Genomic DNA, 27,030 nt, shown 5'->3' on the forward strand with positions numbered 1-27,030 from the left:
TGATAGGTGAATGTATAAACAACTGATAATCCCTGCAATAGAGTATTCAGAAATAAAAAGAAATGATCTCTCAAGACAAGAAAAGTCATCGAGGAAACTTGAGTGCATATTGCTAAGCTAAAGAAGTCAATCTGAAAAGGCTATGTACTCTGATTCCAACTATATGACATTCTGGAAAAGACAAAATTATAGCGACTGTAGAAAGATCAGTGGTTTCTGGGGGTTGTAGGGGGTGGGAAGAAGGAAGAGATGAATTAGGTAGAGCACCTGGAATTTCTTAGTGTGGTGAAACTGTTATGCATGACACTGTAATGGTAGAAGCATGACATTATGCATTTGTCAAAACCCATGCAACTGTAGAACAAAAACCAAACCCTACAGTAATAACCCGGTAATCTTATATATCAGTTGTAACAAATCTACCATACTAATGCAAAATGTTACTAATAGGGGAATTTGCGTGGGTGTGAAGGGGAGAGTATATGGGAACCCTATTTTCTGCTGAATTTTTCTGTAAAGCTGAAACTGCTCTAAAATATAAAGTTTGCTAATTAAAAAAATTAAAAGGTAAGCATTTAATTTAAAATTAATGTTTCATCCATTTATATTAACTAAAGGACATTGAGCTATTTTAAATCTCTTGTCGAATAAGGGGGCAGTGTAAATAGAACATTGAACAATATGATAGATAATAGCTAAAATTCTACTAAAATTCAAAAATGCTTTCCATATTGAAGTTTCTTACTGAAATCTAAGAAATATGTTAGAAATATAATTCAGAGAAAATGTGTCTGCAGATATAGTAGAAGTTAGCTTATGTTAATTGTAGAAGTCCACGTTATTTAAAGCATTTTCTTATATAATGTTTCAACTCATTATCATTTTAAAATGAAAATTAAGTAATAATTATAAATCTTTATCTATGAATACCTTAAGTTTATCTATTTTACCTAGTATCAATTGATCTCTACCTATCCTTAAAATTATTATAAAAGTTTTACTATAGACATTAATGGTTATAGTAGTGACAGATGATGCTAAGTATCTTGTTTTATATATATTAAGATTTTTACTTCCATTAATTTTGGAGGGATGCAGTCTTTTGAAAAATTTAATCAGCACAGTGATTATTTTTCTAAATGTAAATGCACATCAGAAAATATTATTCATTCTGTAGTTGCGGTTGGTTTTTCTAGTGAATCTGTACTGTACATTGACTTTTTGAGCTTCTTATCTCAGCAAATATGATATAATCTTTGGCAGTTTGTATTCACACATCCATTTTCATGTGGATACCTTTAACTTATTTAGAGACGCCATTTCATACATATACAAATTACTTTATTCTGCAAAGGATTTAGGATAGAATATGATGTTAGTAAATATACTTAAGTCTGTTAAAGGTTAAACTTTACAGATATCTTTTCTTTCCAACCATATTCATATATTATTTTGTCAGCACTAATCTATTAGCAAAAATGCAAAGACTTGATGTTTGATAGGATTCAGGTGGAATTTTATTAATTTTATAAACAAAACAATAAAAAGAATGTCATACTGTCAGAACTAGAAATGACCTCAAGGTAGAAGGTGTCTGTTTTAGGAGGAATATCCAGGGTAAAATTAGTGGGTTATAGGTCTTCAGCATTTTAATTTGTATTAATGCTTTTCTTAACTACCATTTTGTATCCACTGTGTTTTTGAGGATTTTGTTTCTTTTGTCCATAATAATAAACTACCCTAGATAAGGATTTTTGTGGAGGAACTATGTTTTTTAGTGGTTAAGAGCTTGGATTCACACAGACAAGAATTCAAATCTTGACTCTACCAGATAATAGCTATGTGATCTCTGGGGTATGGTATGTGATCTCTCAAATCTCTCTCTTCTCCTCTTTAAATAATGGATATAACACTAGTTCCTTCCTCATAGGGATGTAGCATGTTTTAAGGACTAAACATAGTTTTTGGTTAGTCTCTGTCTTACAGTAAGTGCCAGATTAAGTAAGAGCTGCTACTGTCATCCTCAAGATTAATACTATTCTCAAGTGAGAGTCTTCTACAATGTTCTTGGGGCCATTGAAGATGCTCATAATTTCATCTTTTTTCTGGTGTTCACCAATGTCTAGAACATCTAAAAAGTCAGTGCTATTTTGATACATACTTAGATTGTAGGGACAAAGTAATGGGGGAACATAGCCAAGTTAGTATTTTGTCAATATTCTTAAAATATGTTTCATTATTCAAAGAGTAAGAAGTCTCAGTTCTTTGAATTCTGGAGATCACCAAGAAGATACTAAGTTACATTTTAGGAATTTTCATGGCTGTGGCTAAAGCAATGGAATATTCATTAAATGTCATCCAAATTTGTGCTGAATACCTGACAAATATTCCAAAAACTTGCATTGTGGCTACAAAGGAGTTTTACTCAAGACTGACAACTTGGCCATGATTTATTACAGGATCTGCTTTTAACATTATTTTGTCTAGAATGAACAGAGTGGTTGAAGAAACTCCATCCATCTTATTGTTTGTTTGACATCTACGCCACATTAAATGTACCTTAAAGAAACAATATATAAGTGAGAAATTCTACTTAACAGTGATGATTACTCATCAGTATGATAAATCTCTTGACAATAATACAAAAGGAATCCTGTCAAACAATGTCTGTTAAAATTTAAAGAATATTTTTTAAACCTAAATGAATTTTTACAGTAAATATCTTAGCTTCATTTTCTTTCCAAGCGTTAGTTGTATAAAGAGTGTTCAAGTTGTTCTTTCTCTTTGACAGAATTAGTGCTATCTTCCAAACTTTATTTGTTCTATTTCAATCACTGATTATGCTTGATATGAGAAATTAGTAGAAATAGAATGTGCCCTTTTAGTTGTTAACGTTTATCATAAAAGTGAAAAGAATATTGAGCAAGTAGATAAAGAATTTGATAAATACATTTCATTGTGCTTTCATACTTTTGGAAACCTTCCTTTTTTGAAGTAATTTGAGGTGAGGAGGGAGGGAGTAGAGTAACGGAGGCAGGAAGAATACTTTGGCAGCATTGTGCAATTTTTCCTGAGAATATTAGGGCCTGAATGAAGAATCTCCTCCCTGGAATCTAGAGCTGCCTGGTAGTTTGTAAATAAGACACCAGGCATTATCAATAAATGGTTGCTATCTGTGGTTCTTATCTGAACTTCTTATTTATTAGGTTTAATTTAAAATTGATTTTTTTTTTGAAATTTGATTCTATGTGTGTCATAATTGTTAAATACAGATTTTGGAAGGATGAGAGAATTCTAGTTGCTATTCAGTGAGTGTACTTTTTCATATGAGACTATTACCAATATACTACTTGCCAATCAGTTGATGTTTTCAATAATGTAGCCAGGATAGTACCCTCCTTTATAAGTTAGTGTTTAGTTTTATGATTGTCTCTGAATATTGAATCTCATACTTAACATTTATTAAATTGGTAGATGCTATAAACTACAGTATTTCCAGAATTCTAATTCTGAATTCTAATTCTTATTGCTCATGAATAAAGATCAAGATTGATCCAGTTGCTTGTTGTTGGATCATAGAGATTTCTTGATATATTAATCCTAGCAGTTGCTGGCTGTTTAGCTATATCACAAATAGTACTGCAAAGCTCTTTCCAGCCTTGACAAATTATAGAGGTAGATGGTGCTTGTCGTAATCAGCATTCCACACAGGCTGTGTATCTAGTGTCACATGAAAGGAGCAGGGTAAGGACGTGTATGAACTGGTGACAGCGAGGAGCTGAGAGTCCACAGTAGGGATAATATTCTCCAGGTGGTCATTGCTGTAAAACGGGGGGAATATAAAAGAGCTTCATTGCTAGGATGCTTTAAAAAAAAAAAGCCCAGGGGCCAGCTCTGTGGCTGAGTGGTTAAGTTCGCGTGCTCCGCTGCGCGGGCCCAGGGTTCGGATCCTGGGCGCGGACTGGCACCGCTCGTCAGGCCACGTTGAGGTGGCGTTCCCACATCCCACAACTAGAAGGACCTGCAACTAAGATATACAACTATGTACGGGGGCGGGGTTTGGGGAGATAAAGCAGAAAAAAAAAAAAAGATTGGCAACGGTTGTTATCACAGGTGCCAATCTTTAGGAAAAAAAAAAAAAGCCCAGAAGACAGCTTTTATGCTAATTCTTGATTATACAACAGAAAAGTATTATATTAGTGAAAGCTTGCTACTTTTACTCTGGCTTTATCCATTTAAAATGATAGCATGAATGAAATTATATAGTCAGAAGGTAAATTTAATAAATCGGATTAACATTCTCAGTGTATGTGAAAACTGAAAGTCATAGAAAGATTCTAACTGACCGAAGCACACAAAAATAACTTCTAAACGGAGATTATAACTAGGTTTCTTCATTTTTATTCTAGTATTTTTTTTAATTAGATCTTGCTATGTCTACTAACACTAAGCCCACTATAATATATACTTAATATGTTTGGAGTAGAAATTGAATTTAGAGTTCCCTTTCTGTCTAGTCGATGTTTTTATTTTGCCTGTATGAAAACCAAGGTCCAGGAACTTGCCCAAAGCTATATAACTAGTTAAGGGCATGTTTTAGCATGACTAGATCTTCCACACATGTTAGTGGCACTGAATCTAGCTGGTAATCGAGTCATTTTTTGAAGTGTGTGCTTTCAAAACACTCAGCTGGATGTTGTGATCTATGTTCCTTTAAAAAGGCATCAAATAATGGACTAAGTGTTGATATCAGTCAGTTTTTAAAGTGCCAGGAACCATTCTTTTGGTTTGTGTGTTGAATAGGTCATTGGAGGATTTGAGCCTGTTATGTGAGTAATCATGTGAAAGTCAGGCTGCCTAGGAGGGTAGCTGTGTGTTTCCAGGGATATGATAGTTTTTGCATTAATAAGTAGCATCTGTTAATATTTGTAATGGCACAGAGTCCCTCCCATTCTTCCACTATTGTATATTAACTGTTACTTGGTATTTTTCCGATAGTGATATAATATTTAGTGATGTAGAATTTGAAAAATATTACATATGGAGATATATATACATACACACACACCTATTTTAGAGTGGGAAATTGTTGGAAAGGAAGCAAGTCAATAGGGCTGTGACAGTTAGGTATGCCAAGAATTTCGAGCTCTAAATTAAATCCTGGTGTGAAAAGATTGATTTTTTTTCCCTCCTTCATACGTATTTGTGCTCTGGGTGATTACTCACTTGTGGGGAATGCTATCAGATTACGTATTTGCCCTGTGTTCCCACCCAACACCCCTTACCCCCAATCACTGCACAAAACCCCACTATTCATTGTTAGATTTTGGCTTAACCACTTCTCCCTTCTGATTGCATTTCTTGGGCATTTCAGACTAGGATTCATCTGTGCTGATCTTCTCTTCAAGTCCTGTCCTTTCGTTCACTCTAAATACATGTTTGGGTTTATTTGATTAACTTTTTAGCTTTGGGAGCTAAGAGATCACAAACCAGTGCTCCTAGGCCATTTTACTCCTCTAAGTTCTAACCCGCAAAAGATTCTCAACAGTTTATCACCCCCCAGGAATGGAAGATTAGTTCTTGGGGAGCAAAAATATCTCATCTTACTGTTCTTAAATGTAAAGCACAGATATACATACAATGCATAAACAGATATACAGTATATCTATGGTTTTGAAATTTCATAGATCCAAGTGATTAGGAGAAAGGTGCCTAAAAAGCTCCTTAGCTGGCAATAATGAAAAAAAAACTTGAGAAGCACTATTCTACACCTATGTAAATCTATATTCTGCCCAGACATTTCCCCTTGGATGTTACTTAACAGCTTCAAACTCAACTTGTCCAAAACTGAAACAATCATCTTCTTTGCCCACCCCACTCAAATCTGTTTCTCATCCTTTCTGTCCGGTCTCAAAGCCATCACCTGGGTTTCCATGCCCAGTCTGTCTCATTATTTCTGTTCCCAAGGCTTTACCTTAGCTCAGGCTGTCTTCTCTCCCTGCCTGGACTATTGCTACAGCTTTAAAATTATTCTTCCTGCTCCTGTTTTTACCCTTACTGTAATCTTTTATCCACACTGTGCTAGAGGGAGCTTTCTAAAATGTACGTCTGATGGTCTCTCATCTGATTTAAAAATTCCCAATTCATAGGGATCAGAATCCTATTCCGAATGCATAGTGTACCTTTCCTTTTATTTTCCGGTCTGGTCTTAACTTCCCAGATTTCTATCTTTCTACCCTCCCGACTTGCCCTCCCCAACACACACTTTCATTTTGGAATCACTCAGACTCCTCAAGTGTGCTGTTTTCTTCCTCATATATGGCCTTTTTCAAATGCTGCTCCATCTGCCTATGACATTGCACCTTTGAATTTTCTCCTTCCCCTTCCTAACCCCATACAACTTCTGTCTTCCAGTGTTCAGTTCAGATGTCATGTCCTCCTAGATGTACTTTATGATTATTTTTACCATACTGTTTGTCACACTAGGGAACGTAGTCCATATTTTCTTTTCTGGTTTTTTTCACCTAACAGCATCTTAACAAATTATTGTCTCTATAATTCCTACGGTATCTAGTAGGTGTTGTAAAATATGTGCCAAATGAAAAAATGACTGGATGCCCAGGGTGGTTTTAAGTACCACTATTAAATAGACTTTTAGGTTATTCTATTTTCCTAGGCATTTCACCATGTATTTCTTGCTATAAAACATTGCATACTCAATTGAATTAAATAATGACTTTGGCCAAATAGCAATACATAAAGAGTAGCTTTTAAAGTATTTAAATATTTGCTTTTCAAAAATAGAATTAACTAAATTTATAACTCATTTATGTCTTACCTACAAAATACAGCATTAACATTATTCAGGTAGACAGATTATCAAAATATTTTTGACCCTTTGTGTTTTTTCTCCCTCTCGTCCTATTTAGCTAAAGGATACGAAATCAGCAGATCAGAAAACAACACTACTTCATTTTCTGGTGGAAGTATGTGAAGAAAAGTACCCTGATATCCTGAATTTTGTGGATGATATGGAACATTTAGACAAAGCTAGTAAAGGTTTGTGTTTTTATAGAAAACATTTCACTGCTCTGAGTCTTCAGTTAATACTGAAAGACAGAAAGTAATGTCTTTTATTTTAACATACTTGCCACTTTGTCACAGAGTTTTCATACTGAATGTCACTTTAAAATTAGAAAGTTGTAGGACATTTATTTTGTGAGTTGTCATTATTGGAGCTATGAGTTTAATTTGTTTGATTAGGTGAGGCCCTGTATTCAAATATGCGTCGTTTTGCAGTTTAAAGCTTGTGAATACCTGCCAGCCCCACCATCTCTGCTGCTAAGCCTCCTCCACTGAGATCAGTGTGATGCTCCCTTGATTCAGTGTCATTCACGAGCACTCGGGGACAGTTATGTATCTGAGCCAAGCACCTGTAATCAATGACCACCTTTTGCCTGAGTTCTAAATCTGTCTCTGCCCACCTTGCAGGTGGAGCCTGCTTTCTTTGTCCTAGTAGAGACCAAACCAGCATAGATTCCATTCGTTCCTTCCTAGTGCCCAAATTTCTAACCTGCTTCTAGCCCCTACTGTGGGCTCCGGTCAGGTTATGAAGGGTTATAGAAAGGATAGGACCTATCATTAATAGTTGGTTATAATATGATTCAAATGGAATTTTTTGACCACCTGAAAAATCTTGTTTTCATTCATATTTCACATGGATTCCATGGAAAAAATTTTACTTGCTCCAACAACCAATTTATGAATATGCATTTGTATGAATATAGACATATGTGTATGTATATACATATGTATATATATTTGTATATACATATATATTTGTGTGTATATACATACACAAACTGTATATGTTTGAATGAATACATATGTGTATGAATATATAGAAATGTATGGATATACCTTTTGGAAGACAACTCTGAAATGATGGACCTGTATTCTTTTTGTGTTAACCACTGGTCATTAGTAATGTCAAGCTATTTTTGTAATCTGTTTAATTCCTTCTTAAAATTAGAATTTGTCAACTTGAAGGATGCTTTTTTTCTCTATTGTAGTGACTATTCCTTCTTAAATTAAAAAGAAAATAACTTTTAGCATTTCCTACCTCCTTTAAATTGTTCTTCTATAAAATGGAGGCTGTCGCACTTTATCTGCAGAGAGTCACGTGATTGTTTGAGGTGTTCTTTGAGACTTTTTCGTGAGATTTATATTTCTTTGAAGTGTAAATCTCATACAGCCTGTTGGGAAACAAAAGTTGGAAATATTCTGAATTTTTAAGGCCAAAAATAAACTTTTTACTTTACTTTTCACTCCTACATCCTGATGTTCTAATGATATTAGAATTGCTTACTTTGCCCTTGTGCCACCATAAAGTGTCCTTGGTATAAGAAGGTGATGTCCATACATATATAGGTGCAAGTGTTTTAATGGAATTTAAGATATTAACATATTAAAGAATATTAACATATTAAACGACGTGAGATAAAGCAAAAGGGCACAAAGAAACAAAACATTAAAAATAACTCAGTGACAGTCAAAATAGCTTTTCAGTGAGTTGTTCGTTAATTCAGGGATGGTGACTTTCCTAAAACGAAATTTCTGAAATTTTGGAGTAAAATTTGAGTAAATGGGATGAAAAAGAATTGAAAATGAGTTTCTTGATGAACGTTAAGCTTGATGAGTAACAGAGTAGTAGATGAAAAAGTGGTGCAAAGTGCCTTGAAATACAAAGGAAATTCTTTTTCTGGGGAAAAGATAGTTGAGTAGTTAATAGCTTATATCAACACTAGGTCATTAGCAAGAATTCAGTCAGTGCAAGCATTTTCTGGTAAAAGCAGTTTGCATTTCTGATCATTCGCCATCTTTCCTCCTAGTTCTAAAACCTTATAAGTAAATTGGAATGTACGTCTCTTTCAGATGTGTTTTTTATTATAGAATTTATTTTCTAGCAGTTTTTGCTATGAATTTTTGAAAAAACATCGTTTATCTGTTTTGACTCATTTTATTGTACTTAAAATTCTGGATAAATATTACAGTATTTTGCTTGTGAAAAATATTTAGCTTCCATCAGGGCTTGCAGAGTTGTAACTTGGTAATTAGACTCTTCTGTTTGTTTTCCTTTTTGGCGTTTCCATGGGGCATTCTGGGGCCTTCGGGGTGTTTAGTTTCCATCTGTTGTAGCGGAGGCACGCAAACGTGTTTGGGTCAGCAGATACCGTTAATGTGTTTCAGAGGGAGCAGACAACTTCGTATTTCAAGTGGAAAAGCCATCACTGAGATAGTTTTTTTATGGTATAGGTGATGGTTGAGCATAATTTCTTTTTATGATTACATTACCCTATTAATGAATGAGATTTTAGAGGAATAAATGTAATGTTTTGGATGAAATAAGTCTGTTTGCTTTGAAGAATTTCAGGGCTCTTATATATCATCATTTAAAAGTTTCCTGGTTTGAAATCTCCTCAGTGAGCTATCACATGAATTAAAAAGTACCTTTGTTTTTGAGACATAACAAATCCTGGTCATTAGGTACTCCTGGATCAGCAGGGGGAACTTTCATTGCAACTAATGAGCTTAACTGTATGACGATTTTCAAAAATCTACTTCATTAAGGCTGCTGCTTTTCTAAGAGATAATGGCTTACAGCTCTACTGTTGTATTTCAGTGAAAATATTTGGGGTCATTATTATATCCTGTATACCATTGTAGTATTTCTTTCCTTTACAGATTTCTAAGGGTTGAAGACATTTTTCTCTTATCTAAATGGTTGAAATTAATGAGCTCTAATCTATGAAGGTTTTATTGATTATTTCACAATAACCTGCTTCATTATTAAGTTGGAATGGTATTTTATTAATGAGTAGAGAGTATGCCAAAACTGGGGGGGTTTGGGGTGTAATAAAATAAAATCAAAGTTTACAGCATCACTTTGTTCAGCTCTGTCTTATTTAGGGTTATCATAGCTCTACCACATAGTTCCATGCTTCCCTAGATAGTCAACTCTGAATTCTGGAAATGCCATGCTACTCCGTTCTGTAACTCACTTATTCACTCATTCATTTAACAAGAACATGTTGTGTGATTACTCTGTGTCGGAAACTGTACTCTTGTCTTGCTGCTGGTCCAAGGTATAGTTTCTATATCTTAGTGCAACCCAGGCTCCCTCACTGTTATCTGGCTTCTGTCCCAACTGGGTCCTCCCTGTTACTCTCAATATCCTTTACTTTCTCCTCTTATTCTGTGCAACCTCTGGGTATTACTGTTATTAGCCTAGTACTGAACCTTTCTCTTTTTTTCTCCCTATAGCATCCTCTTAGGTGACCTCTTCAGTTCCTAAGGGCTTAAATAGTATCAATATATTAATGACTTACAAATTTATACCCCAGACTCCCCATCTAAGCTCCACTCTTTGATGTCCAACAGCTTACTTGCCATCTCCAGCTACATCGTAATACATAGATCACAATATGCCATGAAATGTGGCTCTTGATTTCTACACCCTTAACTTTTCCTGCCTAAATTTTATTTACTTGAGAAAATCCCTTTTTGTGCACTTTCTTGTGATTTTTCTTTTCTCATTTCTCCTGTCTGTTTGTAGCCTTCTTCACTGAGAGCTGTGTGGTAGATTCTAAGTTAAATCTATGGGAAGTGGCAGCTGTGGCCTAGAATGTCATCTGGTTCTCTCCTTCGTTAAGTAACTTAAAGCAGCTATCACCTTCCCTTTGATGCTTTTTCCTGGTGCTTACTGGGAACCTCACCTGAGTTTCTGTACATTCTACTCGTTCCTTCAGAATATATTTGTAAATTTTCCAGAAAATCTTAGTCCACTGTTGAAGAACTACTTGTTCCTGACTAGAGAGTATCCCTTGAACTGCTGGGGATGAAATTGGTTTCCAGAGAAAGGCAATATTCAGGTTATTATCAGAGTGGATTTAATGAGTGCTTATTTCTGATGTTTTTCACTTTTTTTTTCATTTCCATATTGTTAGCTTTCAGGAGCCTTCCTTGACATCTTAAATTTGATTTTTGTTCTTTCCATTTCACAGACCTCTTTGCTTTTAAGACTGTTTGTTTGCTTTTAGCTAGTAATTCTTGGGTCTGACCCAAATATTTGTCTACTCAAATACATTTCTTGGTTTCCAATTCCTTGTGACTGTCCAACATTTTATGATAAATGCCTTGCTAAATACTAAATGTTTATCTATCCTTCACCTACTGTGAGCACTTAGAGCACTTAATTTCCAGGTGGCTGCCACCTGGAAACTGCATTGTGTTTGAAATTTCAAATTCATTTGCTGTAACAAGCAAAAAGCCTTTGCAAAGGCTTCCATTAACCTCCTTATGCTATAGCCTTCCAAAAATGTCAATTAAAATTTATTAGCGAGTTTGATATATATGCTGAATATTCGGTATTAGTTATTCAATTGCATTTTATATTTTAAGTGTACATTGTAAATACATAAAAATATTTGTTGGGCAACAGAATTAACTAACATTGTGTTAGTTGGAACCATTATGACATGGAGATTATAGGTTAGGGCCTCAGAATTTTACAAGATAAATAATTCATTTGGTGTTTCAAATAAATTGTAGGATATTAGAGTTTTATGAAAATACACATTAGTGTTCATTTCTGCCAATACAATGAAATAATTTGACAGGACACATTGGTGGTGGGAGCCTTTAAATGAAAATAATTTAGAGAAGACAACCATGTAGGATATTGCTTTAATCGAATTGTCAGTAGAAAGCACAAAAATATATTCTGCAGTGGGCTAAATTCTGTCCCCATATGTTGAAGCTCTTCATGTGCTAAAGCCCTAAGTCCTTGTACCTCAGAATGTGGCTGTATTTGGAGTAGGACCGTTAAAGAGGTGATTAAGTTAAATTGAGGCCCATAGAGTGGGCCCTAATCCAATCTGACTAGTGTCCTTATAAGAAGGAGAAATTTGGACACATAGCAGGGATGGGCATGCATAGAAGATAGACCATGTGAGGACACACAGAGAAGGTGGCCATCTGCAAGCCAAGAAGAGAGGCTTCAGAAGAAACCAAACCTATCGACACCTTAATCTTGGACTCTAGAACTGTGAAAAAATAGATTTTTGTTGTTTAAGCCACCCAGTCTGTGGTATGTTGTGACGGCAGCCCTAACAAACTAATATACTAACTTAAGACATTTTTCTTGCTTAGACTTTTTTGGCTGTAGAGTAGAGTAGGCTAGACTGAATGATGTTTTACTTTATCAGATCAGATGAACAGTCATAGACCTGCTGTGTTGGGTGTTCGCTAGTAATCATTTTAGGAATATCAAAGGTTCTTGTACAAACCATGAGTTATCACATGATTTTAAATAATTACAAGTATGCCTCAGTTCCTTTTTTGAATAGACATGACACATAAATTAGTACCTATATTAGGGAATATTGAGGCATTCTAAATAAATATGTTCACAAACATTCACATTTAATTTCAGAGTTAGATGTATGGAATTCTATATAGATTATTTATAGATTTTATCTTGGAATGCATTCATTTACACTAGAGTATACTAAGTTTTTGTCTTTTACTCACTATATCTCTATGTATATTTCTTTACCAGTTATCTCTGTTTTGCTACTATAATAGTTGTAATTTTATTATAAGCAAATAGCTGAAAGGCTAGTACCATTATGAATTATCTGTTGACACTTTCCCAAAGGGAGGTATGGATAGGCGGTTTTACCTTTTTTTTCCCATTGTCCTATGGAAAGAGTGAAAACACTTGGTGTCTCCAGGCTCTGTAGCACTGGTTCTGCAGATCAATGGTGGAGTGACAAGCTATGTCTGGAAAGCTAGTCTATGACTCCTGTGTAGTTAGGTGTCAGTGATCTAATTTGATGATCTGTAGCCATCTAATAAGTAGATTTAGGAATTGTAAAATAAAAACATTTTAATATTACTGCAAGCCAAATATAATAAAAGATAAATTTATTTTAAAAAGTGTATTTCATATATAGGTTTGCATGTGCTTACTAAAAGGGCAGTATATATAAAATTTGTATGTTAGACAAATTAACATTTTTAATATTAAAAAATACAGTGAAATATAACTGGGCCATTCACAAGGTAATTATAGGTTTTATGAAAAATATAGCGTACTGTGAGTACGATGTACAGGTAAGGGGACACAGGTCCAAGTTGTCTGATAAACAGCGTTTTATTTAAATCCTGCCAGTTCATTTCCTGGGATTATCTATATAGAGATGGTATCAACAGTTTAAACTGGAGACTTGAATGTGAGGTGTTGCACTATTTTATACTGCAAGTTATGAACTATTTTGAAAAGCAGCAGAATGGAATATAGAAAGAACACGGCCAAAATCCCTAGAAGGCCTAAGGATTATGTAGAGTGACACTGAAGAACATTGGGTATGGAGGAACTATACTTGCAGCTAAAGATTGCTTTTGGAGATCCTGAGCTAGGAACATTTCCTGAATCGGCTGCTGCTTGGGTTGATAGATGATGATGATGAAGAAAACCACTTCAGGAAGACCTCTATATCTTTTTGGAGGTTAGCAGACAGAAAGTGGCATCAATACAGCATTAATCTTTTTGAGAAACTAACAATTTACAGTGTTTGCAGATTTCTGGCCAGCTACAGATTTGAAATAGCTACTCAAACAGTTCTATCAGTGTCATCTATGAGCCATAGCTAACATCAAGTAACAGGACAGTATCAACAGTGAAGCCCAAGGTCTTGGAGCTCTGTTAGACTGCTGCCTGTGAAGCAGTATTTACTGCACCTCAGTTTTGCAACATGAAGTAGGAAATTACAAACAAGGTAGATGAAAGAAAATTTCAGAATGAGAGCATTCTGAAGGATAGCTTAACATAGCAAATCTGTGTACTATAAAGAAACTGAAGCAATAGATGGAACAAACACATTTATGGCAATCTGCTGACTCCCATTGCTCACACGGTTGACATGTAGCTGTTGGGGTGAAGAGGCATGGAGTTGATCAGATGCTGCAGGTAGGATTGCCAGCTGCTCCGCAGAAACCAGACTGTGTTTATGCAGCTTGCGAAATATTGAATTATTATTACTAGTAGTTTCCTGGGGCTGCCATAACCAATTGACACACACTAGGTTGCTTTAAACAACCAAAATTTATTCCGTAACTCTTCAGGAATACAGAAGTCTGAAATCAAGGTGTTGGTAAAATTGATTCCTTCTGGAAACTCTCAGGGAGAAACCATCCAAGCCTCTCTCTTAGTGGCTGCCAGCAGTCCTTGGTGTTCCTCTGCCTCCATTTTCGTATTGCCTTCTTCTCTGTGTCTCTGTATCCACACCTCTCCTTATAAGGACACCAGTCATTTGATTTAGGGCCCACCCTAAATCCAGCATGATTTCATCTCGAGATCCTTAACTAATTCCCTCTGCAAAGATCCTATTTCCAAATAAGTCATGTTCTGAGGTGCTGGAGGGACACTGTTCAACCCACTACAGTTGTCCTTGTTGTCACTCCCATATCTTCGTGGAGGTGCCAGGTAACCATCGTCTTTGAGTGTTATAGAATTGTTAAGGGCAATTACACTGATAGGTATATATATAGAAAGCATTTATCATTATGTTGTGAAATGTTTTAGTGTTTAAAGGTTATTGTTGATGAGCTTGTGAAATACCCTTATATCATCATATGCAAATACTAAAGCAGTTAAAACTGAAATTTATAATATGCCTCTGAATTTAAGGAATTTTTATTCAGTGACTATTTTTTGTTGATGCATATCTGCCTATGCTGTCACTAATGATGCAGGTAAACATGAGACTGTGAATGATATATTATTATAGAATTTAATATATATTCTCAAAAGTTATTTGAAGAGACTGTGTCTTACCTGAAACTTAAGCAAGCTTTAGAATACAAAGCCAAGAATTTTGTAGATTTATGTTACTGAAAAACTGTTACACTTTTCTAAAAATTAAAGAATATACATATAGGAAATTACACAAATCATAAATGTATAGCTCAATTCATTTTCACCAATTGGACTTACTAGCATAGGAAATGGAATTTGAAAAATTAGTTTTTATTTTCCTTCCTCTGCTTCAGACTGGGTCACTATTTTTATTTCATAATTTGAACCTTGACATAAAATTTCCTTTGAAAGAGGGTTTCTACTACTAGAAAACTTTAAAAACAGGTAAAGTCCAGCAACTCTTCAACAAGCTAGAGGTTATTTTTTTCTGGAGGTGTTTGCATGTTATGTAAAAACCAAATCTACCAGCCCAGAATTATTAAGGAATGCCATAAGAAATATGAGCTAACACTTATGATCAATGATATAAGTGATAGAAACATCTAAAAAAATGTTTGCTCACCTTCATAGGAAAACCTAAGGAAAATATGTTCTTAGGTAATCTTCCCATCTCTCCTCAGAAGAGGTCATCTTTAAGTGTAGATCTGAAATTGATCAGTAGGGAGACCCTTTTGTCATGTAAATGTGTCTATCACTGTGATGGCACTTTCTTAGCAGCTGTCTGTCAAACTACATATTTTAAGGAAAAAAGGATTAGTGCTCCTTAATAGTTTGTGATATGTTTTGCCCCTATACAGAAAGAGCTCTTCCCCAAAAGTTTATTGAAACTCTCGCTGTGTAGCAGACTCTATGTTAGACACTTGTTTTAGTAAGGATTAGACTTGACTTTGAGTGACAGAAAAAAAATAAAGTGGCTTATATAAGATTCATTCATTGTTGCACAAGTTGTTTATTGAGTGCTGCTTCTATCCCCAGTACCATTCTGGATACAGGATGGAGCCATGAACAGAAAAGAAAAGTCTCTGAACTCTTAAAGTTTCTATTTTAGGTGGGTACAGAACATAATACTAGAAAAGAAGTTAATGTATACTATGTGAGCTGGTTAGCTCTGGAATTCCAGGGCCTTTTGTTTTGTTTTGCAATTTAGGTTGAGTGGTCAGAGAAGGTGGCTTTTGAGCAAAAACCTGAGGGAGGTATGAGGAGGCAAGGCATTTGGGTGTTTGAGAGAAGCACTCTGGGCAGAGGGAAGAGCAAGTGTCTGGGCCCCAAGATGTGGAAGTGAGATTGGAACAGATGGAGAGGGGAGGAGCACAACAGGAGAAAATATTAGAAAGATACAGATCCTATAGGACATCACTGGCCATTGTAAGGATTTTGACTTGACATTCATATACCTCTTAATGATGTTTCAGTCAACGACGGGCTGGATATATGATGGTGGTCCCATAAGATCGGTGCCATATAGTCTAGGTGTGTAGTAGGCTATACTATCTGGGTTTGTGTAAGTAAGCGCTATGATGTTTCCACGATGATGAAATCGCCTAATGACACATTCCTCAGAACATATCCTCATTGTTAAGTGACGCATAACTACTCTGAGGTGGGAATACATTGGAAGGGTTTTGAGCAGAAGAGTGACATCTGACTTGAATTTTCAAAGGATGGTTTTGGCTGGAAAAAAATGTAGAGGGACAATGGCAGAATCAGTGAAACCTTTCAGATGCTGTAATAATAATCGAAGGGAGAGAGAGTCGTGGCTTTGACAAGAAAGAGGTAGCAAGGGTGATGAGAAGTATTTAGACAATTAAGCTGCTTTGAAGGTAGAACCAATAGGATTTCCTCTATGATTGGGTGTGTGGAGTATGAGAGAAAGAGAGGACTCATAACCCCAATCATTTACTGAGATGTCGCAGCAGATTCAGGGAGGAAGGTAGAAGTTCCAATTTGAAAGCCTGAGTTTAAGATGCCTATGAAACATCAAGGAAAGATGTCCAATAAGCAGTTTGAGTTCAGAGGAAGTTTGGAATTTTTCAAGTCCAAAGATATGCAGTCCAGAACTTGTTAGGTTGCATCGTCCCCAACAGCCATACGTGGAAACTCATCTCGTAATTAGCAAGTCAGTCACTCTATCCTTACTGTTTACCCTGAGACACCTTAAAAGCAATAACACCTCCCTCCCATACACATGCACACAGTGCCCTTGTTCTGAGGGAACATTCTGAATATTGTTATAGACATCTCTATTGTGGACTTCTTTCATTTAATATTTACTGTGTTCTTGAACACCTTATCTGTGGAAAGGAATTTTCAAATTCTTATATGTACACATGATCTTTTAATAGATAGGCTTCTCTTACTAATACTGCTTTCTCTTCTAAAAAGCTGTTTTGCCTTTAACACCCTCTTCATTGGATAACTGGCTACTCACTTAGCATTGCTTCTTTCACTTTACCTTTGCCTGTTACAAACCAACCTGCGTTTATTTTGAGTTTATGCTTTTTCAAGATCTTGCTTCAGTTTTGTACTTTTTCAAAATAATGGCTTTATAATGATATTCTAGAGCTTAGGTTTTGTTATAGGCCTACTTAATGTTTAAGGATTTTTCTAATGAGGTTTTTGTCCATCCACTTTATTTTTTCCAACTTGCATTTATAAAATATTCTTATAGTTTTATAGAATATCTTTATTATTACAAACTTCAAGGAAAATTTTTTTTTGGTGAGGAAGATTGGCCCTGAGCTAACATCTGTTGCCAATCTTCCTCTTTTTTTTTTTTCCCTCCCCAAACCCCCAGTACATAGTTGCATATCCTAGTTGTAAGTCCTTCTAGTTCTTCTATGTGGGATGCTGCCACAGCATAGCTTGATGAGTGGTGTGTAGGTCTGTGCCCAGGATCCAAACTGGCAAACCCCAGGTCGCTGAAGTGGAACAGGCAAACTTAACCACTATGCCACTGTGCCAGCCCCAAGGAAGACTTATTTTGTTGGGAACCTGAAATGATATAGTCCCTAGTTTCCTTCACAAAACAGTTGTGTCCAGGAGCATAGGAAGGTTAATTTAGTTTGAATGTTTATGTTGTTTTATGGTAATAAGTTGTTTAAGCCTTTTTTAAAGAAATCAATTCCCTGGAATGTATCATGGTAGATAAGAACGAGTGTGACATTTCTTAGTAAGCTTGTTATGAAATAATGACCAAGCCCTCCAGGAGATATTCACAGAAGATTATTATTTAATTACAAAGATTCCGTAAATGTGTGCAATTTCTATTCTCCTTCCTTATTTGGAATCTTAGTAAATCATAGAGGCCATAGTATTACAGAAAGCCTATATTCATGAGTGCTTTTAAACTTAAATATTTATGGTTGTGATTTTAACTTTTATTCAAAGCTTCTTTAACACTTCTAGTGTATAATTATCATAATGACAAGGCACTTGGAGACAAGTCTGTGTTTTAGATGTTAAGGTTTTAGATATTTAATCCATTGTATTTTCCCATTTCATTTTTAATGCTTTTATCTCGAGAGGTTAAAGTTAAACCCAAGATCCAATCCTTCCACAAACATTGGAGTGTCTGCACTATGTCATGTAACCAAAGATACAAAGATGGATAAAGTATGTAGTCTTCCTTGAGGAATTTCCAGTCAATTGGAAGAGGAAGACACATAAAAAGATAAAAGCGTAGTGATAAAAGATAAAGAGTATAGTAATTGGAAAGATTGTGATAATTACTAGGTCTGATGGGTAGGGAGGGCACCTCACCAGGGGGCTTGTTGGAGTTTTTTCATTCCTGTTATGAAGTATGGATAGGAGTGGGGTGGGCAAGGCAAACAGACACATTATTTCTAGCATCCGGTGCAGAATGGATGAAGGGGTTTGGGAGAGGGAAACTACAAGCACAGTGTTGTTTTGGGAGTAAAGCATGGCTGAATATGGAGTAGAGCCAAGCCAGGTTGTGGGTGGAGCTCACATGTTGTTGTGTATGCAGGTTTACTGGCAGGGTTTAAGCAGGGAAAGAAGGTCTTTAAATCAGTGTTTGTCTGGAAACCCCCATGTACAGTGTGGGGAAGGCATTGGAGGAAAATGATAGGAGACCAGAGATCAGAGGAGAGATAAGGGTTCCAGGTGACTTGAATAGTGTTCAAGCAAGGAGTTCCATACTATTTGTCAAGTTAATGTGAGGGATGTCATGATTGTTTAGATCTTAGGGTTTTAGGAGAGGGAAGAGTCAAAACTAACGTTTTCTAGCACAGGAAACAGAATTCATGGTTTTGCTGCCCCCTGAGGTGTGGAGATTACAGATGGGTGGTTGATTGTGGGCAGAGACAGATGACGTCTGAGGCAACTGGGAGCCATCCCATCTGATTGAATGTTAAGTAAAATGCAAAAGTTGAAATTGCCTTACAGTAAGCTAGTCAAATCTTTCTGATGATAGCTATGTTTTGTTACTTATGAATAATGAAAAGGAATAAAAAAATAAGATTAATTTCTTGGCCGAGGAATGTGAGAAAGTTGAAAGATGAAAGTCATACACAGGTCACATATAGAGACACCAGTAAATTAACACTTCTTTGAGGGTGTACAATTTAAAACTCTCTGCTCTAGTTGGGATTTCTAATACAAAAATATATAGTCACTGACCTCAAAGAACTTGACATGTGTGAAAAGTGTGGCTAAAATTATGTTTTAAGATGTATAAAAGAACTATCTTTGTAAATACAATTGCTGAAAAAGAAAAACACCAAGAAAATTCTTAAATGCTGTTTAGTTTTACCCATTAGATGACTTCAGATACTGTCGTCCCTCAGTATCTGTGGGGGGATAGGTTCCAGAACCCCTGTGGATGCTCAAGTTCCTTGCTTAGCCCTTTCTATCCTCGGATGCGGAACCTGGGGATACGGAGGGAGGACCGACTGTATTTTGCCAGCCTGGAATTTGCATTCGCCATTCTCTCTTCCAAGTGTTCTTTCGTGTTTGTTTAAAAACCAACAGTGAAAAATTGTTCAATTACACTTAAATTCTCTTAACTATAATGTACAATTAATGTAATCAGAGAGTGCTGAAGCAAAGTAATGGCTTAGTGGGATTTCCATCTGTAGAGTAGCCACAGAACCAGTTTTAAGGAAGCCTACTTACTCTTTGTGATGTCAATCATAAATGTTTGAATATACCCTAAACATTCCTAGTATTTTACTCTTGAAATTAGCTACTTTTCTTCTTAGCCTGACTTCCTCAACACTGTTCCTGGCATGATGATGATGATGATGATGATGATGATGATGATGATGATATTGATGGGGTTTTTTTTACTTTCCTTTGATTCTAATATTACTTATTTCAATCTTTAAGCACTTCCTTTCGTATTAAGTTCTAAGAATAAGAGTAACATCACATAATGCCTTCTGTTTAAAAAAAATTCTTCATCCACTGTTAGAGCATTTGATCTTTTATAAAATATCTGTGAGCTAAAAATATGAGGTGAGATTCTTCCCATTTCACTGATGTGGAAATTGAGCCAGTGAGAAGTTGCTTCAAATCACAATGATAGAACATAGTTCCTGACCCACTGGCTGCCAGTGAGTTGGAGAAGGCTCAAAGGATCATCTAATCAGCCTTTCATCTGAACCTTAAATCCTTCTCTCATCCTACTGAGAAGCACTCACTGGGATGGCTCTATGTTCAATTACAAGCAGCTGGCCTCCTCTGAGGGCAACCCAGGCTGTTAGGCAGTTTTGAGGATGACAACTCATGAATCAAAAATATACTTCTTTTGGGAATGGCCTGGTGGTGTAGTGATTAAGTTCATGTGCTCCCCTTCAGTGGCCTGGGTTTGTGGGTTCAGATCCCAGGTATGGACCTACGCCACTCATCAAGCCATGCTGTGGTGGCGACCCACATATAAAAAAAATAGAGGAAGATTGGCAATAGGTATAAGCTCAGGGCCAGTCTTCCTCAGCATAAATAAATAAATAAATAAATAAATAAATAAATAAATAAATAATATATATATATATATATGTGTGTGTGTGTGTGTGTGTGTGTGTGTGTACACTTCTCTTACACCTCCTCCCTGGAGTTCTGCCCTCTGACCAGACATGCACGTCTATATCCATATGGTATAGTAAATTTTCCTGGTTCCTGGCATACAGCTCCTAAAACCTTTGGAATTTCTTATGTGATAAGAGTGTGTTATGTATGCTAATGAGATGACTCAATGCAGATGGGGGGAGGGAGACCCTAGATAGCTTCAGTATGGGTGGGCTAGTATGGGTGGACTGGTTGCCTAGGTATCAACCATATGATTAGATGGTTAGAACTATCAGCCTACCCTCTAACCTCCAGAGAGGGGAGAAGGCTGGAGATTGAGTTCAGTCACCAATGACCAATGATTTAATCAACTATGCCTATGTAATGAAGCTTCAATAAAACTGAAACAATGGGACAAAGGAAGCTTCTGTTTTGGTGAATATATCTATGTGCTGGGCGGGTGGTGCACCTGCACCACCTCCTCCCTCCCCCATTCCTGCCTTATGCTTGTCTTCCATTTGGCTATTGTGAGTTATATCTTTTAGAATAAAAACTATATAGCAAGTAGAGTATTTTCCTGAGTCCTGTGAGTCATCGTAGCAAATTATGGAAAATAAGCAGGGGGAGTAGGTGTGGGGCATGGGAACCCCTGAATGTGCAGCCAGTTGGTCAGGAGTATGGGTGGTCTCTGGGACTTGTGACTATCCTCTGAAGTGAGAGCAGTCTTGTGGGTCTGAGTCCTTAAATCTCTGGGGTCTGTGCTAACTCCAGGTAGTTAGTGTCAGAATTGAATTGAGTTGAAAGATGCCCAGTGCGTGTCGGAGAATTGGTAGGTATTGGAGTGATGCATTAGATGTCAGGAAGAAACAAATAATCTAACTAGGTCCCTTTCCAATCTTTACCTTGTACTTTTTGTTACAAGGGAGTTCCTCAGACTTTTATTTGTCTTTTCTCTAGATATTTCCCAAACTTTGTGTGTGTGTGTAGTAAAATTTGATCAGTAGAGTAAATCATAATATTTTAAGTATGTGGTTTTGTTCAAAGGTATGTTAATACATTAAATTTAAATGTTCATTTAAAAAATATAGTAGCAAATCTATCTGTCGTCCATCCAGAATGCTTAAGTATATTCCCCTGGGTTTAGCCATATGTGGATTACCTGTGATTGCACTAGGCAAGAATGTACAAAAGAAGTCATCATGTGAAAACTACATCTATGTATTTAAATGTTACTGATAGGTAGGTAGGGTTGTAAAAAATAAAATAATTTATGTGGCTTGTAATTTATAGCAAAATGGGTAAAAATAAAGTCTGGGATTACAATGCCTCAGTTCAAATTCTGGCTTCACCATTTTTTCAGTTATTTAACTTTTACTTCACTCACTCAACTCTGGTTTCATCATCTCTAAAACAGGGAGAAGAACAATACCTATTTCCTGATGTTGTGAGGATTAAAACAAATTTATTAGTGGAAAATGTGTAAGATAATACCTGACATACATAAAGACTCAGTAAATGTAGCTGCTATTATTACTATGTTATTGTCGCTACTAATACCATTATGACTATTACTACTACTATTATTATGCTACTAAAACTCTTGCTTTTTGAACCCAATTCACAGCATAAAATGGTATGGCTTATAAACTTTTGAGCACATATTTACTTAATAAAATGATTTTATGTGTTTTTGAACTTTATTTAATGAGAAATTTCAAAGTTTAAGGAAGTATAAAAGTAACTGAACCACCTGTAAGATTTCTTGAGAAGTGATAGAGGAAATGCTAATGAGACGTTAGAGGAGAGATCAAATAGACTGGCAAAAGGAATCTCTTCTTGTAATGCAGATAGAGATCTTGAAAAGAAGCAAAACACGATTTGGAAATGAGAAGAGTAAATGAAACACCATAGGTCTGATCAAATAGGTGTCTTGGCTGTGAATAATTGACAGACAGACATAAAAATGAAAGAGCATGGCATAGGAAATATGTGTTACCACCATGAGCAGTGTACAGCAAGATATTTGGGCACATGAGTGAAATAGATTGAATTAATTAATACAATAAAGGCTATCGTGATAGAAATATTTTATGTTCACTATTGATTGAGTTATTGTTTCAAATTTAAGGATCACAGGGGAAATATGAGTAGCAAAAATTATGGAGAAAATATCCACCAGTATAACTTCTGAACACCATCACTACAGTGAGAGCCAAAGGTTCAAGAATCATCACTCTTTGGGCATCAACAGCTATTACATGTAGCTCTCTGGAGAGTTCAATCGTTGGATTCATTAAACATTATATCTGAGAATTAGCTTGCTCACTGTGTTTACAACAAAATATGTTAAGGTTTTATTAACCGCTATTAATATGTGAGAATAGCAAACGTTATTTTATGTACAGCTAGTTTAAAAAACAAAAGCAAATAATCCCCATGTTCTGATACAACATTATTTTTCATGCCTCTCTTCTATTCCATTGTATTGAACAAGGGTTGTAACCATACGTTTGTTTCACATGTTACACAGATAGCCTCTGATGCCTCCTCATTCCTATCGTAGATCAGCTTGGACGATAGAGTACACTTTTCTCCATCTTTCCCATGTATTCACTGTTGCTTCTCAAGAGATCATGATTTTGAAAAATATTAAAATTATACTGAAATAGCTTTAATTTTAAAAACATAGTCTTTCTTTGCCTCTCTTTATCTGAATAGACTGATTATTTTATAGTATTTATAGAGGTGAAGAACTCTAACTTGTGCATTTCTTAAGTGTGGTTTGTTCATTTCCTAAATTTCATCTTATGTTTTAAAGACTCTTATTAAATTTCCTTTATTCCTAGATTTAAAAATCAAAAAGTTATCAAAGAAATAGTGAAATTTCTCTTTCCTTTATTATAGCGAATTTTCTTTATCATTGTAAGGCTTTTACAAATGTTTTGTTTCTAGAGTGTTTTACCTTTTATATATTGTAATTTTGTCCTTTCAAGTCATTTAATATACACTCTTTTAAGTCTCTGTAGAAACGCTGGAAAAGAATCTGAAGCAGATGGGAAGGCAGCTTCAACAGCTTGAGAAGGATTTGGAAACCTTTCCCCCTCCTGAGGACTTGCATGATAAGTTTGTGACAAAGATGTCCATATCCTTTTGATAGCTAAATAACTGAAGTCACTAGTCAACTAGAATTACAATTTATTTAATGTTATAAATATGCTTGCATAACCAGAGGTCACGCTATGGTGCCAAATTGTAGGTTTAACCTTCACCTCCTTGCAGGGAAATTTATCAGTGTTTATCTATCATGAATAATGCCGAAATGTATTCTATTGGTTTCAATTCTTTTTTTCTTTTTATCTACTTGGATAATATTTTCTCTCATCTTTTCCCTTCCATATGCCCTATTTTCTTCTGATTTTCATGGTAAATTGAAAGCATATGAAAACTCAGTTTGAGGAAGTTTGAATCTAATGTCATGATGTGATTTAGATATTTTGAAATGTTTCATGAAGCAGATAAAGACTTTATAAGCTGGTGTGACTAGTCAGCTTAAATTCAAGGGTTGAAATATATTAAAAATTACCTCATGTTCCACAAACTTTAATATTTCCTTTAGAAATAATACATAGTTCCAAAATAAAAATTGAGTTTGTCACAGTCACTGCTTCTGTAGGTGTTCTCCAAACCCAAAATAAAGTTGACAAATATGAGTGAATGTATATAAAATTAATATCATGAGGCTTGTGTCTTGCCTAATTTAAAGTTTCTTTTGAATTCAGTTATCTTTGGTTTCACTAACTTTGTGGCTTAGTCTCTAATGAGTAATTGAAGTCATAAACTTCATTTTATTTTCTGAAACTGATGTTGAGTTACTTGGCAAACCATTCCGTGAAATTAGAGACTGCTATCTTTTCTGTTATGATAAAGTATTACTACTGTGCGTTATTAAGATCCCATATGGATTTCAGAATTCTATATGAAAGTATAACCCACTTCTAAAATGAGCTCTTATAGATACTCCTAATATTTTATTTTAAACTGGGATACTTGAAAGAAAATAACTACTTTTCCTCTTTCTATCTCTTCTCCCCTGAGATTTGGTGAATCACAAAATTATTATTTGGCTTGTCATAGATTTTATTGCATATGCTTTCAGCTTAATTGTGAATTAGTTCAATTTTAGCTTTCTTCACTGTCTCTTTTGGGAAATATTATAAGAATGCACTCCAGCAACAATCAATTCAGGCTAATGTGTTTGTTTCCTTTCCTATCTTTCCTGCCCTTCCAGTTTCTTCTTCTATTAGGCTGGACGCCTTTATCACTACACTGGAGATGGTTGTTTTTTCTAAAACTAAAGATGGAGTCTATGTTTATCCATCAAAAATATATTTTTGTACCACCTTCTCATTTGACAAAGTACGCTTTCTAAAACTAAATTGGTCATTGCAGAGTGACATCAGTTTTATCATCCTTTGCTTTTTTCCCCTCAATCATTTTATCTTGTTAAAATATTCATGACAGTTTATTTTAATCATTAAGTAGTTTTAATCAAAGTACTTATTATTGTTCCCTACAGATAGAAAACACTTTAGAAAAGATTTTGCTTGCATAAGGTTTTTGGTAATACACTGTGAGTGTGTTAATTATGAAGCTTAGGTTTCTGGAACATATATCCTAAGATACATTCCTGAGCTTAGAGTAAAGGTTGTAGAATTCTGCTCAGCAGACAGTCTCACGACCTATCTATACTTGTATTCGTATGACACAAGAAGCTGAATGATGTCGGCTTGTTGAAAGGTATGCAACTCATAAAAAGCAACCAGGAGGAAATCAGAAACAGGAAGGATGATGCTTTGTTGGAAACAATTTTTCATTCTGAGTACAATTATACTCCATGGACAAGAAAGCAGCTACATCCTGTTGCTAAATATCACAACCTAGAAGCCTCTAATGAACTGATTAGCATTCATGTAGCTCTTGGAAGTCAGATATATGAACAGTTGGTGCACTTTGCTATTGACAAAGCTTATAATCATAAATATTCTTTGCTGAGATTAGATTGCACTCGCTTGCTTTTCATCTTAGTTAGACATACTAGTTTTGAAGTAATTAAATTCGTTCATTGCAAAGCTTTGTTTACTTTAATTAGGACTGACAACAAGTCAGATTTTGAATATTAAATACATTTATGCAGATCTTATTAAAATGACAAATTGTGAGGTTCTTAGATCTTAGAAAATGGAAGAATTTGGAAACTAAAATGCACAATGAATAAAAATGTATTTAAAGTTTGGGTTATTAATGCTCAAGCTCTGTTTATGTTTTAAGGTTTGGTGTTTATTAGTTGAAGCACACATCAAACATTTGGTTCATCAGCCAATTCTGAAAGAATATGTGTATTATCTAAGTTCTTAAGGATGTATTTTTACAAGTAGATATTTAAACAATCATGATGTAGTGAACTATTAAATAATCTGTTAATTGAATTGGGTTAAATTATAATGATACGATTTTGTTTTAATATGAAATTTCACTATTAACATTCAATTATAGTAAATTTTTATTCTTCCAGTGCACATTCTTCCTCTACATTCCCTCCTTAATGTAAAATACTGTGAATCCAGTACATCCTTTAAAGGGCATGCGCAATTATTTCATACATATCACATTGACTTTCTAGTAATAAGTATGTTACTTTCCAATTGCTAAGTCTGGTTAGAAATATAATTAGATTTGAATAGTTCCAGTGTAAATGTTTGCTTGAAAAAATGTGTAACAAGAATTCATGGTAGGGTCACTAATATTGTTATATGCAAACTATTACATGTGAGGTATACATACTTATTAAATTTTCATCAGTGAGAAAATTAAGAAAATGCCAGGATTTGTGTTATCCAGGGCCTGTTCTTTTCTTTTGACCTTTAAATTCTGGACTATTTCTTATTTTAAGGAAAATAACAGATAGAGTCTAGAGCATCACCCTTGAAATTCTCCTTGCACAAGAGTTTACCATTCTATTTTCTTCTCTTTCTGCCACCTCTCCTGAGGCTCTTAGAAAAAATCATCTCGCTAGACATTTATGTATTTTTGTGTTTATTGCAACTTAAATGACAAGTTCCTTGACTCTTTCCCATATTAAAGTCTTTAACTTTCTTCATTACAATCCCACTTTGTTTTCACTCTTT

General features: G+C 35.3%; 1 protein-coding gene across 1 annotated transcript in view; it reads left to right on the top strand.

Moving 5' to 3' along the window:
• DIAPH3 (diaphanous related formin 3) overlaps positions 1-27,030 on the top strand; it is a 482,479-nt gene that overhangs the window by 279,219 nt on the left and 176,230 nt on the right. The window contains exons 22-23 of the mRNA XM_046664521.1: positions 6,930-7,059; positions 23,863-23,987. Coding sequence (XP_046520477.1) covers positions 6,930-7,059; positions 23,863-23,987 — 255 coding nt within the window. The remainder of the gene's footprint in view (positions 1-6,929; positions 7,060-23,862; positions 23,988-27,030) is intronic.

Source organism: Equus quagga, chromosome 6 (genome assembly GCF_021613505.1).
Source record: "Equus quagga isolate Etosha38 chromosome 6, UCLA_HA_Equagga_1.0, whole genome shotgun sequence".
NCBI classification, from domain to species: domain Eukaryota; kingdom Metazoa; phylum Chordata; class Mammalia; order Perissodactyla; family Equidae; genus Equus; species Equus quagga.